This window comes from Lepus europaeus, chromosome X, assembly GCF_033115175.1.
Source record: "Lepus europaeus isolate LE1 chromosome X, mLepTim1.pri, whole genome shotgun sequence".
Classification (NCBI taxonomy): domain Eukaryota; kingdom Metazoa; phylum Chordata; class Mammalia; order Lagomorpha; family Leporidae; genus Lepus; species Lepus europaeus.
In genome coordinates, this window is record NC_084850.1 from 127,112,103 (window position 1) to 127,130,881 (window position 18,779).

At 42.0% G+C, this 18,779-nt stretch overlaps 1 protein-coding gene across 2 annotated transcripts in view; it reads left to right on the forward strand.

Moving 5' to 3' along the window:
- The window catches only part of SMPX (small muscle protein X-linked), a 60,628-nt gene that overhangs the window by 23,223 nt on the left and 18,626 nt on the right, over positions 1–18,779 (forward strand). Inside the window, exons 4-5 of one of the 2 annotated variants that reach the window (XM_062184106.1) lie at positions 2,032–2,182; positions 8,552–8,562. In XM_062184106.1, coding sequence (XP_062040090.1) covers positions 2,032–2,166 — 135 coding nt within the window. In that variant the 3' untranslated portion in view covers positions 2,167–2,182; positions 8,552–8,562. Of the gene's footprint in view, positions 1–2,031; positions 2,183–8,551; positions 8,563–18,779 lie in introns of those variants that run through there. The other variant, XM_062184105.1, reaches the window with a different exon arrangement.

Consider the following 18,779-nt stretch of genomic DNA (forward strand, 5'->3'; position numbering starts at 1 on the left):
CCATTAGCCTTTAGTAGAAGAAAAGCACCTCAATATTTTATATGTCTACTCATCCCCTACAATAAGCAATTTTAAAACATTTCTATAAAGCACATGTCTACCAAACAATTTATTGGAATTTGGGAAGCTGGATGGCTTTCTTTATGTTCTAACCAATTCGAGAACTAGACATAGGAACCATACAGAGACTAACACACAGCATCAGCTTGAACACCCAAATGCCAAGGCAAGCTGGGGGTACCCAAGACTTCACCAGAGGCAAAGACACAGTTTCTTATTCCTTTTCCCCACACTGTGTTCATTATCCCAGTTATTGGCCAAACAGATGGAGCCCTGCCAGTCTTGCACTGGGGACTGTTAGTTTGGGTCCTCCAAGAAGCACATCTAGGATGGGGCTGGATGTTCAAAATATTGATTGGGGGAAACATTTGGAAGGAATAAGGGGAGGCAGCTGTAGGAAGCTGGGAGAGCTGTGGGACGGTAATGAGGGGAAGCAGAGAGGGACAAAGGGTGGTATGGAAGTTTCTCAGACTCGGGCCTCTTTCAGCTCACTTCTCATCCCGCGTCTCCCAGAAGTCGGCCTGCATTAGGATTCTGGTTGCACTCAGTCATTGGCTACAGGCAGCTGTGGGAAGCATGACCTCAGGTGATGGTCAGATTTCAGGGCCAAGCAGCTGAGGCTATCATTGAGTTATCTTACCAGCAGTAAACTGACCCACGACGCCTGCTCATGGGTGCCGCAGTGATCAAATATTCCTTCCTAGAGCTGCAGAAAATACATACTCTCCCCTGCCTCCCTGCAAATAGGAAGAAGGGACTAACGAGCAACTTTCTTCTGTAGTCACGAGTTCAAATCACACACAGCAATGGATCCTGTTTTATAATTACTATTACAGGTGTGTTTTATGTATGTACACACAGGCATAGGTTTGTCACTATGGTGCATTCTCAGAAGTAATCATTTAAACAGTAGTCAACACTCATGTGCACCTCTGGACCAGACAATGTCCCGCCCTAAAGCTGTGACAGAGACCTAACAGCATTCAATCACAGGAAATTTAAAATACATTCCAAAGGAGCAGGGGAGAGCTGGGGCTCCTGTCACTTTCTCTTATCCTACCCATATTCAAACGGGTTTTGCTTTTGTCCATTTCAGTTTGCTTATGTTTCCCAGAGATGCTACTGGAATGAGGGCTGGCAGCTACTACATCCCAAACAAAAGTGAAAACTTGTAGACTAAATCATTGTAAAAGCTAATGCACCAATATTCTACAAATTTCTGCTGTCAAGCATATTAGGATCATGTGAGAGCAAACTGAATTTGATCTTATAAGTTACTTGTCTTGGAAGCACAAATCCTTCTTGCTGGTGGTAATTTTTATTAGTCACATTATGTTGAACAATGCTCTAGTATTTTTTTTAAGAATTATTATTTAGCTGAAAGGCACAGTTACAGAGAGGGAGAGAGGGAGAGAGGGAGAGAGGGAGAGAGAGAGAGAGGGAGAGAGAGAGAGAGAGAGAGAGAGAGAGGTCTCCATCCACTGGTTCACTCCCCAGATGGCCACAGTGGCCAGAGCTGTGCCAATCCAAAGCCAGGATCCAGGAGCTTCTTCATGATCTCTCACGTGGGTGCAGGGGCTCAAGGACTTGGGCCATCTTCTACTGCTTTCCCAGGCCATAGCAGAGAGCTGGATGGGAAGAAGAGCAGCCGGGACTAGAACCGGCGCCCATATGGGATGCTGGCACCACAGGCAGAGGATCAACCCAGTGTGCCAAAGCGCCAGCCCCTCTAGTATTTTCTAATTCACATAAAAATTCCTTGTTTTTATTCCACATTCCCCTACATCCTTCACATCCTTCAGGCATCTTACTGAAGCTCTGAGGCTGTCTGAACAATATAAGAGAAAGTTGTTCTGCTAGGATCACCCTCTGACATTGTTCTTGCTTTATTTTTTTTTTCTGGTTTACACTCATGATCCAAAAAGATAAAATATCTTTTTTGGTGTGAGTTTTTTTCTCCTTTTTCTTCAGGGTGCTCCTCCTGCCTCAGATGAGGAGAAGAAGCCAATTCCAGGAGCAAAGAAACTTCCAGGACCTGCGGTCAACCTATCGGAGATCCAGAATATTAAAAGTGAACTGAAATATGTTCCCAAAGCTGAACAGTAGTTGGAATAAAAAAGGTGAGTGAAAAATATTTTCTTTGCCTCAAAAAGCCTTCCATAGAAGGAGGCTAGCATTCCAGAAGCATTTGCCGAGTACCAGGGCTGTCAATTTCTTTTTTTTTAATTAAACTTTTATTTAATGAATATAAATTTCCAAAGTACAGCTTATGGGTTACAATGGCTTCACCCCTCCCAAAACTTCCCTCCCACCCACAACCCTCCCCTTTCCCGCTCCCTCTCCCCTTCCAATCACATCATGATTCGTTTTCAATTCTCTTTATATACAGAAGATCAGTTTAGTATATATTAGGTAACGATTTCAACAGTTTGCCCCCATATAGCAACACACAAAGTGAAAAAAAATACCGTTGGAGTACTAGTTATAGCATTAAATAAGAGTGTACAGCACATTAAAGACAGAGATCCTACATAATATTTTTTAAAAAAATTAATTTTCTATGCCATTTCCAATTTAACACCAGGTTTTTTTTTTCATTTCCAATTATCTTTATATACAGAAGATCGATTCAGTATATAATTAGTAAAGATCTCATCAGTTTGTACCCATGCAGAACCACAAAGTGTAAAAATACTGTTTCAGTACTAGTTATAGCATCACTGCACATTAGACAACACATTAAGGACAGATCCCACATGGGATGTAAGTACACAGTGACTTCTGTTGCTGACTTAACAATTTGACACTCCTGTTCATGGTGTCAGTAATCTCCCTAGGCTCTAGTCATGAGTTGCCAGGGCTATGGAAGCCTTTAGAGTTCGCTGACTTTGATCTTATTCCGATAGGGTCATAGTCAAAGTGGAAGTTCTCTCCTCCCTTCAGAGAAAGGTACCTCCTTCTTTGATGGCCCCATTCTTTCCACTGGGATCTCACTCACAGAGATCTTTCTTTTAGGTCTTCTTCTTTTTTTCTTTTCCATGGTATCTTGGCTTTCCATGCCTACAATACTCTCATGGGCTCTTCAGCCAGATCCGAATGCCTTAAGGGCTGATTCTGAGGCCAGAGTGTTGTTTAGGACGTCTGCCATTCTATGAGTCTGCTGTGTATCCCACTTCCCATGTTGGATCGTTCTCTCCCTTTTTGATTCTATCAGTTAGTATTAGCAGACACTTGTCTTGTTTGTGTGATCCCTTTGATTCTTAGACCTATCAGAGCCATCGAATGTGAACTGAAATTGATCACTTGGACTAGTGAGATGGCATTGGTACATGCCACCTTGATGGGATTGTATTGGAATCCCCTGGCACATTTCTAACTCCATCATTTGGGGCAAGTCTGATTGTGCATGTCAGGGCTGTCAATTTCAACCAGCAGTTCTGGTGCAGTTTTCTGGAAAAGCCGTGTTTTGGGGCCTCTCTTATTCTGTAAGCAGTCAGACAGCAAATCCAAGACATTTTCTTGCCATTCCTTTTCTGATCACTCTTAGGTAAGGAAGGATGATGTTTGAAGAGGAAAGAAGCCTGGGAAAGAGCGTTTAGGAGCTTTTGATCTTGGGGCCCAGAGAGCCCCCTTTATCCTGTGCCTTAATTTCCCTGCCCAGATACCCAACAAATGGTGAACTTTTTTTGAGTTAGAGGGTCATTGCAGCAAGGATGTGGAAGTGTAAAGGGGCAGATACCTAGGAGTTCAAGCCTTGAAACAAGTAACCCAGCTGTGTGTAAGGCAGAGCAGGAGGACCTTGTAGTGACTGGCTGTGGAGGGGATAAGGGTAGGCACAAAACTATATATGCCACCCGAAAAGGCACTGCAGGCAAGGCTGGTGACCTTATTTTCATTTTCATTGGATCCATTCAACCCTCATCCCTTGGTGAGGCCTCAGCCCACAATCCATCTGCAGACCTGGTTCCTGTGGACTGATACGGAAATGATGCCAGCAGGGGGAGTGTGGAATTGGCTCAAGTTATCATTCTTTCTCCTGTGAAACTCTGGGAGCAAATGTACACTTTATCCATCCTTACTAAAGCCCACCACACACAGTGTACTCAGTTTCTTTTTTTTCCCCTGAACAAACCTTTTATTTAAGGAATACAAACTTCATGTATTTCATAAGTACAATTTTAGGCAATGTATTCCATTTCTTAAGCAGAAGTTTGTTTAAAGGAGAGTAATCGATCCTGAAAACATGAGACAGGTTTTTATCTGGTTCATTATTCATTCATTCATTCATACATCTACTTACCTGTTTATTCAACCACTATGAGCTGAGTATCTTCATGCTGAACACTAGAAACATTTATGAATCACTTATTACTTGCCAGATCTGTGTAAACAGCATTATATCAATTGTTTCTTTAAAGCCTCATGGTATCCAATTATTTCCTTCATTCTAGAAATGAGCCTTAGACTGATTTTTCCCACTTATCATGGATTCTAAAAAGAGGTATGACTTCAAAATTAATGCTGTCACTTACTTGTTATACTGCTTCAACTCCCCCGACCACACCTCACAGATGGACACACACTCCCTGTGGGCATTGGGCTGAAATCTTCTGACCATGGAAATGGCAGAGGCAAGCGGTGGGGCAGATGGGGCCCTGCTGTGTCTTCTCCTGCAGACAGAATGAAGAACAGAATGCTCTGTGAGATAATCCAATGTGTTACGGCAATGTGATTTGTGTCATGCTTACATGGACATACTAGGATATTTGCAAGTTAGTTCTGCCAAAAAGATTTCTTTACAGCCTAGAAAAAGAGAGAAGCCATTTTGAGTTAAAAGAACATTATCTGGTGTTTTCAGCACAATTACATAAAAGAACAAAGGGGTGTAAACAAAACACAGTGGATTTGATGACCTTAGTATGACTCCAAGAAATCTGGAAGGGGATGAAGTGACATGAGTGGGAACTGATCTGACACATGGCTACACACACTTGTTATTGTTTATGATGAAATGAAACAAATTGATGACCAAGTATCATGCTCAGTCCTGCTTGTGCTGCAAGCTGGGATGAAATCTTCCAAAATGCTTGGATGAAGCTACAGATCTTTCTTGTGAGAACCCTAGAGAAGAGAGATGAATATTTTGGTAATATTTATTATCATCACCCAACCAAAAGCCATTCAGTTAGATACATAAATTTTTAATGCGAACTTTAAAGGCTCTTGCTTTTTATGAAATCCTTCTCGACCTAAATTTAATCCCAGTTCCAGTTCGAGAACAATTTGGTTTTGAAGAGTCAAAGGAATGCTGTTTTAAAATGAGCTCAGAGAGGACCTTGCAGTATTACTGGGCAGTGAGGTTGATTTACTAGACTTGGATGTCTGCTTACAAAGAACAGAAAGCAATATCAACTGAATAAATACTGAAAATCTACCAGGGCATTCAGAACAGTTTTCTACTTCAAGTTCAAAGAAAAGACTTCAATGATTCTTCTCTCCTAAACAAATTCTAAGGAAAAACCACTTAGAAAGGCCCATTTGTTCTTATTCTTACAGGCATGTGAAAATCTAAGTGATCGGAGTAATTGATCTGAATTATGAGTGCAGTCATTGTTTTAAGCCAAGAATGATCTTTATTTCTTGCAGGAGAGTTGGCAAGCTGGTTTGCTTTTAACTCATCTGTTCTCTTGCAAATATGTTTGAGATGCCAAGACTTCCATGGTCATGGTCTGTAGTTAGAGGGAGAGCATTTTTCACATTGACTGAATCACTGGACTCATAAGTAAAAATACCCTAGACCAGTCATCACTTAACTCCTCACTGCTTAGATTGATTTCTTCCTTCTTGGGCCACTACTTTGTCACCCTCCCTCACCCTGTATTGTCCAATTATTTTATCAAACAGATCATTGGCTTTAAGACTGAGTGAATAATTCCATTATGTCAATAATGTCCATCACTGTGAAAACTATGAGATACAAAGTCCACATTCTAACTATTAATATACTATATACATTTAAGACAGAGCAGCATCTCCTTCCATCCAAGATCACTAACTCCATTTAAATGGGATTTCAGATTTTTTCATGCCCTGTGTCATGGCTAGCATTGTTCATAGATATCTATTAAAAATATTAATGGAAAAAAATCAGAATGGCCAATTGCTGGCTTATTAGCAATAAGGAATAATGGCTTATGGAAAAGGACTTGGGATTTGGGCCCAATCAGGAACCAGAGCAGGCAACAAAGAGATAGTAAATACCAAGTCAAAACCAAGAGACATGAGAGTGTTCAGTTGAGGCCCCCATCCAGGCTTGTTTGCATCATTATTTTTTAATTTTTATTTTAATTGATTTTTAACAGCTTCAATATGATTTGTAGATACAAGTCTAAGAACATAATGATATTCCCCTCCCTCCTTTCTTCTACCTTTCTTTCTTTTTAGTTTTCAGGATAACATTTAAAATTTACATTACAGTAAAAAGGCTTGATACTTCAAGAATCTCACAGGCCTACCACCAGAGGCCACTCTCAGCTTCTCTGCTCATAGCTGCAGTAGATACCCCTCAGCCTTCAAGAACAAAAATCTAGGGAGCCTGGAGAACTGCTGAGGGCTGGTGTCTAAATAGACTCTGGTTATTTCTGTTTCCCCTGTCCTTCACACCAGTCCATGGGTGCTCATTAAGGAACCTTTGTGACTAGCTTCTGTATCACGGGCACTTTTTTCTTTCTGTACTAAGATGTACAGATACAAAAGGTGGTCCCTGTTCACAGTACACTAAGTCATGAGGGAAACTGCTTCAAAAGGAATATAACAATTCAAGAATGAAATAGTAGCTTAGTAACAGATGCTATCCTATGATTGTTTATGAACTACTAACAAGTAGACATGATCAATGTTATCATGTAATGAGAGGGAGAATTTGCAACGAATTGGGGTCAGGGACAATTTTTTTTAAAGATTTATTTGTTTAGGGGCCGGTGCTGTGGCACAGCAGGTTAACACCCTGGCCTGAAGCCCAGCATCCCATATGGGCACCGGTTAGAGACCTGGCTGCTCCACTTCCAAGCCAGCTCTCTGCTATGGCCTGGGAAAGCAGTAGAAGATGGCCCAAGTCCTTGGGCCCCTGCACCCATGTGGGAGGCCTGGAAGAAGCTCCTGGCTCCTGGCTTCGGATTGGCGCAGCTCTGGCTGTTGCAGCCAATTGGGGAGTGAACCAGCGGATGGAAGACCTCTCTCTCTTTCTCTTTGCCTCTTCTCTCTCTGTGTAACTCTGACTTTCAAATATGTAAATAAATCTTTAAAAAATATACATAATATATTTGAAAGTCAGAGTTACACACACAGAGAGAAGGAGAGATGGAGAGAGAGCTCTTCCATTTGCTGGGTTCACTCCCCAGATGGCTGCACCATCCAGGGCTGAGCCAGGCCAACGCCAGGAACCAGGAGCTTCTACCAGATTTCCCACGTGGGTACAGGGGCCCAAACACTTGGGCCATCTGCTGGCGCTTTCCCAGGCCATTAGCAGGGAGCTGGATCAGAAGTAGAGTAGCTGGAACACGAACCAGCATCTGTATGGGTGGCTTTACTGGTATCCCACAACACCAGCCCCAGGGACAATTTCTAAGACACAATAGGATGGAATGACTTAAACAGAGGTTCAGAGATAGTCTCTGGACATAGGAAATGGCCCCAGCCTGTTGAAACCAGACAGTAGGGTAAAACTTCTGGGGCAGAGCAAAATGAAACTCTATAACCTGCCCACACCATTTCATCTTTTTCAGTAGTAAAGTAATTCATTGATACCAAAGAATTGGAGAGGAATCAAATAAATATCAAAGTGGTAAAAAAAAAAGGTAGTAATTATAAGAAAGGATTAATGAAGTAAAGCCTTGGAATCCTTTTACAGTTATGCTAATGAACATCAAGATAGCAGCAAAGAAAGCCATGAGACTGATGGAGCTCTGGGGAAAAAACTATCTCGGGAAAATGCGAAATTTTAGTGATCCTTAATAAATTCTTCGTATCTTTCAGTCATATATACTATGAAAACCTATGAAATTAATTCCCATGTGCCATTAAGAACTGAGGAAAGCACTTGCATTTTTGTGTCATCAAGTCTTTTTAGATCAACATTGCCAAAGGTCAATAAATAAGAGTGAGTTGGAGTGACCTGCAACTCCCTTGTACTCACATGCAGCCCTATAATATTAGGTTATTCTCTATCCAATACCCCACATTGGCTAGCCAGTCCCGAGTATGGATTTTATTTTATTTTTTTAAAGATTTATTTATTTATTTGAGAGGCAGAGTTACACAGAGAGAAGGAGGTCTTCCATCCACTGGTTCACTCCCCAAATGGCTACAATGGCCGAAGCTGGGCCGATCAGAACCTAGGAGCCTGGAGCCCCTTTCAGGTCTCCTACATGGGTGCAAGGGCCCAAGCACTTGGACCATCCTTAGCTGCTTTCTCGGGCCATTGGCAGAGAGCTTGATGTGAAGTGGAGCAGTCAGAACACTAACCGGCAGCGGGTTAATCTACAGCACCACAAGTGCCGCCCCCTGATTTTGGATTTTATAGATTTGAAAAGAATCATTATTATGCTCTGTTAGGGGAGGTATGCCCTTTTCTTTGTCTGTTTGGGCTACTATAAAAAAATACCATGGTCTGGTTGGCTGAAACAACATGCATTTATTTCTCACAGTTCTGGAGGCTGAATATCTGAGATCAGGGCCTGCATAGTCAGGTTCTGGCGGAGGGCCCTCCTCCTGGCTTTTCACATGGTAGAGAGAAAATGATCTTATGTCTCTTCTTCTTACAAGAGCATTAATCCCAACATGAGGACCCCTCCGTCATAACCTCAGTTAAACCTAATTACTTCTCAAAGGCCCTACTTTATAATACTATCACATTGAAGGTTAGGGCTTCAGCATATGAATCTGGGTGGGGGGCACAAACCTTCTGTCTATAACAGCCCTTTTCCTCCAGTGCTCTGCCCCTCTTTTAGCATCTTCTGTTTGTGTTGTCACAATGCTTGCCAAATTGTAATGTGTTGCTTTTCCTGCATATATCTTCTTCATCGTGCTGCAATACAGCTCCTTAAAAGCTGTGACACATCTGATACATGTTGGGTACACAAGGCATATCTGGAGGCTATTACTAGCACCCTGATCACAGCAAGTCTGGTATCCCCTACAGATGGAGATGTTCCAAATGCTTGCACTCTTAGGGAGAGTACCACTGAAGACAAGACTACCTTCTTTTGCAAGGGCTGAAAGTAGCATCACTGACCATAATCAGTAATAGGTTCAGAAATTTGATTTTAATTCATTAAGCATAGTTTTATGTTCTCCTGGGAAACTTTAAAATTGAGGGAAAATGTCAAGTTTGGCTCATATTCTCAAAATGGGAGAAAAATGTATAAAAGCAGAAGAAAACCTAATTTTCAAGAAATTCCTGGCTTCATTTTCAAAGAACATTTATGTCCAGATAAGACATATTTACCAACCAGTCATCCAGAGAGATGTCATCTCTGATAGAAGAGAACATACGGTGCTCATTACTCTCAAATGTTAAACATTATGCATCACTACCATTCCTTCTGATCCAAGGGCTAATGTTGAGAGTGTTGGCAGGAGGGCAAATTGATGTACCCAGACACATGATAGAAAGTGCATTTAGCACCTAACAGACCCCCAAAATATATCAAGCAAAAATTGACAGAACTGAAGGGAGAAATAGATCATCTAATAATAATAAGTAAGGATTTCTATATCCTACTTTGAATTATGGCTAGAACAACCAGACAGAAGATCAAGAAGAATACAGACAACTTGATCAGCTCTATAAACCAGCTAGATCTAACTGATATAGATAGAACACTCTACCCAACAAGATTACACATTCTTTTCAAGAGCACATGGAAGAGATAGGAACCATTACAAAACAATGCAGCTGCTCTCTCCATAGTAATAAAAAATCTCCAAGATATATCTGAAAAATAGAAGCTTCTGTGAGACATACATAGGTAGTATAAAACCTATTGTGGGGGTGGGTGTTTGGCCTAAATGGTTAAAAAAAAAAAACTGGTTAAGATGCTCATGTCCTATGTCAGAGTGCCTAGGTTTGATACTGTCTTCCAGCTCCCAATTCCAGCTTCAGCTTCCTACCAATGCAGACTCTAGGAGACCATGGTGATAGCTCAAGTGAGTAGGTCCCTGCCACCTACGTGGGCGACCTGGATTGAGTTCTTGGCTTCCCACTTCAGCCCTGGCCCAGCTGTGGCCATGGTAGACATCTGAGGAGTGAACCAGCAGATGGGGAGCTCTCTGTCTCACAAACAACTGTGGTAAAAAATAAGCCTGTGTGGACATGCATGAGATTTCTCTAAAGATAATACATTAAATTAATCATGGTGATTTCCTTTGAGACAGACTCATCCCATTAATATTCTTTTGGCTCTTTTTGTACCATCCGAATAACTCGGTTAACATTTTAAAAAATAAAAAATCAATAGTAAACTGTAAAAAGAAAGAACACATGGAACATTGTACAGGACAGACTCTATTAGGCCAGAATACAAAGTTTCAATACATTTAAAAGGGGTGAAATCATGCAAAATCTGTTCTGTGACCATAATGGAATGAATAGAAATCAATAGCAGAAGGGAGTGGGGCAATATGTAACAAATATGTGGAGATTAAACAATACATTCCTAAATAACCAATGAGTCAAAGAAAAAGAATTATACAAGGGAAATTAGAAAATAATTTGAGAGAAATGAAAACAAAAATACAATGTACCCAAGTTTGTAGAATAAAGCAAAGCAGTGCTTAGAGGGAAGATTATAGTTGTAAATACCTATATTAAAAAAGAAAAAGACCTTGCATCAATAACAAATCAATGATAACAGTATTATCAACTCCATATTTGGGAAAATGCCTTTTATCATCTTAGGTACACTTATTAAACTGATGGGTAAAATGGAAATATCATCCCTTTCAAATGGTAAGGCAAAATAAGTTTAAAAAATTTATCTGTTTAAACAGTATTACACTGTAATAGAAGCTGGGAAATAAAAAATAATTGCACAGAAAATTGCCATTTTAGCATAATGCTCACTTTTCTATCTCCCGTTCTAGTCTTTGGGTTTGCATATGGGATGCAATACAATGCAGTTGCTAACAATATGTTTTTTAGAGGTAATGAAGAATTGGTCCTATTTCCTTCCACCTTAGCACCTTTGGGCTCTATGTCTCTATTTTTCTACTCAGAAAAAAACAGAAAATGATTCCTCCTTCATAGGGTAGTTGTAAAGGATTAGGGAAATGTATTTATAGAATACATCCGGCATAGCACCTGGGATGGGGTAATAGCTAGTAAATGGGAACTGGTTCTTCTTATATTTTGTTACTTCAGTAGCACCATTCATAGCACATGTGCAGTTTTGTATTTTGCTTTTCCACCTTAAATTCTGTTAGATTTTTTTTTCATGTGGCTTTGCAGCCTTCAGAATTAAGAGGATTTATTTCTCATTGTCTTTGACTTATCACGATTTCATAACCTTTTCCCTCTGCCAGAAGATTTAGGACTGATTTATTATTTTACATGGTACTAAACTTAAAAAAAAATCTCCAAATGTCTTCTCTGTGGTTTGCTGGAAATTTTTTGTCCTCAATTTTGAAGTGCTCCCTGCTTTGACCCAATTACAGAAGCTCTATTCACTTTCTCTGAAGGAAATGGTTTTATGCTGAGATTTTTCACTCTTGAGTGCCACAATGTTTCTGTTGATTTGTGTTGCTCTTTTCTTCTGCTCTTCACTCGGGTAGGATAAAGACGAGTTTGCAGTGGTTCTGAACCGCATGAAGGTTTTGTTCATTTGTTTTCCTGTCTGGCAGTGCTCTTGTTCTAGGCCCTGGCTATAGCCTGTGTGGGTGTAAAGGACTCTTGAGGGTGAACGCAAGGAGTCTTTGAGTCGATTGTGGCAGGTGCTTTAAGGGCCTCTTGGTAGCAAACACACAGAAGCAACCTGGATGGTTTCTATGAAAACAGAGGATTGGTGACCGAGCTTCTAAGGGTGTAGACTTGAGAGCAATGGAGAACACCTGCAGCCAGCTTGGTGCTAGGTGGAGGTGACTCAGGACCCAAATCTCCTTGTCTACCAATGGGTAACTTTTCATGGGCCAAATCACAGTTATGAGTGGTCGTTGCCTGCTCCTAGCATAATGAAACTCATGACTGTGTTTCAGTGGTTCTCAGTGCCAGGATGAATCTTGCCCCTCCCCCCCCCAGGGGGTGCTTGGCAATGTTTAGGTTGTTACAAGTGGAGGCAGGGGTGGGCTGCATCTCTCAGGGAGAGTCCAAGGATTCTGTTTGATGTTCCATAAAGCCCAGGACTGCCCCAACATCAAAGAATGATCCAGCCCTGTGTCAGTACTGCTGAAAGTGAATAATCTTGCTTTATCTGCTTGAAAGGTTGATGGGAGGTCCAGCTGCTTGCCTCAAGCTTTCCTTTCCAATCAATGCATGACATTTTATAGAAATGAAAACATTATGAAAAAAGAATATAGCAATTAATTGTCCAAGATTTGTAACTTCCTCACAGTAACTGTAGACTTAGGAATGAGGCACTCTTAAGTAATTCTCTTGTCAGCTGGTAAATTAGACATAGTTACAGTATATGATATATATAGATCACCCCTGAGTTATGCTATTAGGCCTCAAGCCCAACAACTTTTGGCAGGTTAATTTTTCATCTCAAATGTGTCAGGAAGTAATAGGTTATTTCAGCAGATCAGCAGGTCTTTTAAAATATTAATGTTGAGCATTAGCAATAATTAACACCGATATCAATATCATTCTATTGTCATTAGCATTACCATTTTTTATATGCTTGTGTTATGCCTGACACAGCATCTTGTGTTTCTCATACATTATTCCATTCATTCCTTGCGCTGACTGCATGGGGTCTATACTCCAGTGCGCATTTTGTTTAAGGGGGACTAAAGGCTAGAAGAGTTTACGTAATTTGGTCAAGGCTGCCAAGCTCGCTTCACAGAGGTGAGGCACAACCCATCATCTGCCATACTCGATAGCCAGTCCTTTTACTCACCATCACCCACTGCATTCTTTAAAAATGTCCTCTCAGTTGTAGTCTTTGAAAATATTTCACTGTGTTGGGTCAGACTAAAGCAAGCAAAGGCTAAAGGGATGCAGAGACTGTTACCTCGACAAAGAGGCACACTGAACCACAACTCTGACGTGCTTTACTTGTTCCTCTGTTCATTCAAGTGCTCACTCTTCATTCGTTCATTAAGCCAGCCCACATTTATTAAGCATAGAGGATGCTCGTGGTGCTGAGTATACCAGGCACTGGAAAATCAAGCATGAGTCACACAGAGGCGTTTACCCTGATTTAGTTTAATGAGCAAAATATTGCATGGAAACATAAATAATTTACTTTTTAGGGGCCTGGGGAAAAGGGAAAGGCTAATGCTCATAAATACCTGAGAAAGAATGAGAGAAAGAGATGGAAAGAAAGACGAGGAAAGGAAGGAAGGTGGGGGGGGAGAGGCAGGGAGCAGGGCAGTGCTGCAGACAGCAGGGCCCGTGCCTGGTGCTGACAAAGCTGCTGCAGAGAAACGCCAAGCCTCTGCAGAGCCACCTTTGCTGCCCTGCCTGGATGAGCAAGGGCTTGTCAGCCGTCTCCTAGCCATGACGCCTTTTCTCTCATTCCCTCTCACGCTGTGTGCAGCCCACGCGGAAAACTGGGGAAGTGAATTCCAGGCTGTCTAATCAGGCTTGGCTGCATCGTGACAACGCTGCTCGTTTTAACTCCCCGCACATGCTGTGGCATTTGAGAAGGAATCACGAGGAGCAAATCAAGACTTGCAAATTCAACTCATAGTCTCTTGTCATGCTCCCTGCCTGTGAACGGATCATTCCACACCCTCGGTTTAGGGCTTTATGCAGATGGCAAGGGGTGGCTGGTGTATTCCCAAGCAGGGTCAGTGAATTGGCTTCTCACCAAGGGAAATTTCTATTAAGCCGTCGACAGATTGGAGTCTCTTTCGTCTAGGCAGGTGGCACAAAGGCTGCTCAGAATACTTCATCTTGACTGCTGGAAAAACCGCAGAAAGCAAGCATGTCCTATCACCAGAAAGTCATTGGATGCATTCTGTAGGAAGGACAGTGGCACTTCCTGCCACCCCAGAAGACATGTCCTGACAGAGGGCGCAATTGGATCCTGAACGAGTTGACGTGTAGTACTTAACACATACTACCCCCTCAGTCTTGTCTGATGCCCGGTTTTGGATACAAAATGACTGTCCTTTAGTCAGAGGCAACAATTCACTCCTGAAAAGTTAACAAGCAGCCTTATTAGATCCTGAGTATTCAAGCATCCATTTTCAGACTCAATTAATTTTCATTTCCTAATCGTTTTGTACATGGTCTGGTAGGAATTTATCTTGGCTGAATTAACCTTTTTCTTTATAATACAAATCAGTGGGCATGAACTGGATTTGGATGGGGAGGATTAGAGCCCTGGAACCAATCTGTTCATTTATTAAGTGAACATCTTTGCACCTACTGTGCCAGGTACTGCTACATTAGAAGGAGGAAATACAAGACAGTGTCCCACAAGGAAATCCCAGACAAGTTGGGTGAGGACACGATAGGCGATTGTTAGCAAAGAACCATGGCAGCAGGTATGAGACAAGGCACTGTCTTTGAATATAGATGACAAAGGAAGAGTCTGGACAGGATGTTGGGAAACAGGTATTCTACTGGAAAATACGTTGAAGGGAAGTGGTTCAGGCACAGCTTCATATTCTGGCTTATGCTATTTCCAAGGTCTGCGATTCTGCATGATCACTCTGCCTCTATTTCTTTATCTGAAAAACGAGCAATATAGCTCAAGGGAGGTGATTCTGCCTTCCACCCTAAGGAACATTTAGCACTGTTTAAAGACATTTGTGGTCGTCACACCTTGGGGTGTGCACCGTTGTCACCTAGGGTCTAGGGCCAGGGATAGTGCTAAATATCCTACAGTGCCCAGAAGAGTCTCCACGGCAAATGCCTCTAGTACTGAAATGGAGAAACACTGAATTTCAGCACGTAGAAAGTCCTCGGCACTGTGGCAGCTGTTGCTGTTATTAACTGCAGAATATTTCCATCAGAAAGAGCCTAATTTAAGGATCCTCATCTAGTAGCGACAGAAACTGAGTCCCAAGAGCAACTGAATCAAGGTCAGTGCCAGTCTGAAATCGCTGTCTCCTATTTCCCAGTTTACTGCTCCCACTTTCCAGGCAAGGCCAGCAGTATTCAGGTACAGCTACCGACAGTTGAGAAGGGTCTGGGGCCTGAGTTCTGCAGCAAAGAGTGGGGTGATCATGGCAGAGTTGGCCATGGCTGTGCAAGGTGCTAAGTGGCTGGAACAGGTTTCCTGCAGCACATGCGCCCACCTGGCAGCACACGATAGATACTAGATGTGCTGGGAAGAGTAGAACACACTGGGTCTCCACTTCCAGCTAAGTCATGTAGCAACTCTGTGACCTTGGGCAACTTCCTGAGCACTCTGAGCCACATCTATTAATAGGGATAATAATGCCAACCTTGACAGAGCACCCTAAAAACAGTGAGGTGACTCAGATGGGGCACCTGGTACCAACTGGCATCCAGAAAGTGCCCATTCCCTTCGCTGGCTCCACAGTCTGCCCATGCCTTCTGCCCTCTGCCCCTTGCTTCCAAGGCCAGGAGCTAGTTGGCCAATTTTTAAATAAAATCTTCTCGAAGGAATAACTCTGTGTATCTCCCTAAGGAAACTGGGAAAAGCTCATTGAAAATTCCAATCCACTAATTATCTGTGACTAATATATGAGCTCAGTGAAGCTCCCGGGAGGATCACTTTCTCAATCCTCTCCATCTTAGAGCCTTCAAGCTGGAGCCAGTTCATTCGGTGAGTTCTAAACTTGCAAGTGTCCTCTTTCTCCTGGAGGAGGCACTGCAGTTCCAGTTTTCAAAACCTGCAACAGCTCCCGTTTCCAAAGCCCGCATCTCAAGACGGCAAAATTATCAACATTTCACCGGAGTGCTTTCATTTTGTTCTGGAGACTTCAAGTTATTTCCCTCTTCTCCCTCCGACCCCCAGTTTTTAACTGGCCAATATGCCTGGTTCATAATTTCTGATTTTTCACTTAAGAAGCTCTTGGAGAGTCCAGCTGCCACTCCCCTACGATCAAGGAAAAGTCAAACAATAGACTTCATATACCATTTTCCTGGGCATTTTCAATGGGCTTGATGACCACAAAAAGGCAACTTGTCCTTTTATCACTCTTCCATATGAGAGGACTCCAAAAAGATGGTGCACAATGGAATTAAAAGATAAGTTTATTTTGGTGCAGAATAACTTCAAAATCCATGCATAGTTTTTTAATAATATGCATTTCCATGAACTTTTTGAACACTCCTCATACATAGACCATGTACTATTGGAGTCTGTGCCAGAAAATAAAAGGAGGCCCATGCTGATCCAAACATCTAGAAGTGCCCTGGGTATCTTCTCTATGACATCCTGTCCTGGTTTATACTCCATTCATATCCAATGTATGATTATTATTGTCCTACCACAATGTAGTTTCTGACATCACTGAATTTGATAATTAAGTGATGCCTACTTAGCAATAAGAATGAAACAGGTAGCAGCAAATAATAAACACAGATGCCAAATAATGTGGCAGCCTGGAGACTTTGTGAAGTGGCAGCTTAAAGGGGCATCACAAGCCAGGCGATGAAGAAACAGGCTTATTTGGAGTTTTATGGCAACAGTTAAATCACATATTTTAATTAGAGGCTAATGGTAGCAGTAACAGGAATGAGCCCTTGCACTTGACTTTAAGAATTTCAAAGTACTTCCATGTTCATTTTCTCTTGTGAAGAACATAACAGTTCTGTGAGAGCAGTAGGGCAGGAATTGAATTTGAAGCTCATTCTGAAATGAATATCAACTTCACATAGCGTGGAAGATTGTGGGATCTATCATCCTCTCTCTAGACAAAGTTACTTTTAAGACTAATTATTAATTCTGCCTATTTAAATCCATCTGTAGAAAATGGGTGTAGCTCCTTTTAATAAAAAATGTAGGCTCACTACGAAATCTGCAACCAATGCCAAGGAGATGCATTAGTTAAAACCAATTCCTTGAAGTGCCCAGAATTGAACAGATAATGGCTCTGTTTATATCCAGGAGGAGTTTCTTTTCACTGATATAGAAAGGTATCCAGGATTAATCTACACACTTGTGTTTGCATTTCAAAGGAAATGTATTGTCTCAATTTCCATTTCTATTTACTGTTTTCTTGCCTAATTCGTAAAAATCATGCTTAATTTGTGGTCTATATACACACACAATAGAAGATAGATTTGCTCTAGGATTTAAAGTTAGGTTAAAATATCTTAATTTCTTTTTTAAAGATTTATTTATTTTATTTGAAAGGCAGGGTTACAGAGAGAGAGGGAGGGAGGGAGAGACAGAGAGAGAGAGAGATCTCCCATCCTATGGTTCACACCCACCCAGTGGCCATAATGGCAGGAGCTGGGCCAGACTTGGAGCCAGAAGCCAGGAGCTTCTTCCAAGTCTCCCAGTTGGGTGCAGGGACCCAAGGACTTGGACCATTTTCCTCTGCTTTCTCTGGTACATTAGCAGGGAGCTGGATGAGAAGTGGAGCAGTCAGGAATCAAATGCTGGCATTGCAGGTGGTGCCTTAACCTGCTGTGCCACAGTGCCAGCCCCAAAATGTCTTAATTTCAGAAAGATTAGGTGAGGACTTGGGAAACAGTTCATTTCAAGATGCCTAGAGGTCAACTCTTCTGGAAAGATCTCCACAGTCACCAACAGTTAAGAAATGGTGTCCTGTACTCCCTGCAGAATTATATACAAAGTTGACTGCTTGTTATCTGTCAGGGAAAAGAGAGCCTGGGATACATTCTGAGCCAAATCCAGTCCAATTATGGGCCAATTACCAACTTGCATCCACTGCCAGGATCAGGCTACCCCTCCAATTCATCTGGTCTCAGAGCTCTTGGGAAAGGGGATCATGGCCCAAGAGGAAGTGCATGGCCCATGTAAGACAAAACAGCTGATAAAGCTCTAGACCAGCACATATGGGAAATGCAACTGCATTATAATGACTCCTGAGCCTCCTCACAACCCCTACTACCATCTCTTCACAACTTGAATCCAGACTGTTTTCTCTGCTGGTGGCATCCTTTCTCAGTAGGTGCTCAAACTGTGAAATACCAAGGTGGTAGATGGGGCTTCACCCCTGTTCAGGGTCAATCCTGCAGCCTTCATCACAGTGCAAACTGAAGCCCCAGTGCCTGGATGCCCACATCAACACGGACAACCTCACTGAACACACAAGAGTTCAAATGCCAAGAAGTTCAAGTTAAGTACAAATAAGAGAATTAAAAACAAAAGCAACTCTGTGAATTTTGGCTAGTACTTCCAGTCTGTCAAGATCATTGCAGGTCCACAGTCTAGCATCCAATAGAGTAGTTATTCCTCCAGGATGCTTTTGCATGGATAACTTGCTACTTTGAGAAGCAAGCTTTTTTCTGTCTTTGAGGCCTTGAGGAGAGTAGGGACAGGACAGCACCAAGGATGCAGAGGGAACGTCCTCACTGGTCTAGAGCAGTGGTTATCAAGTTTTCCCATGTG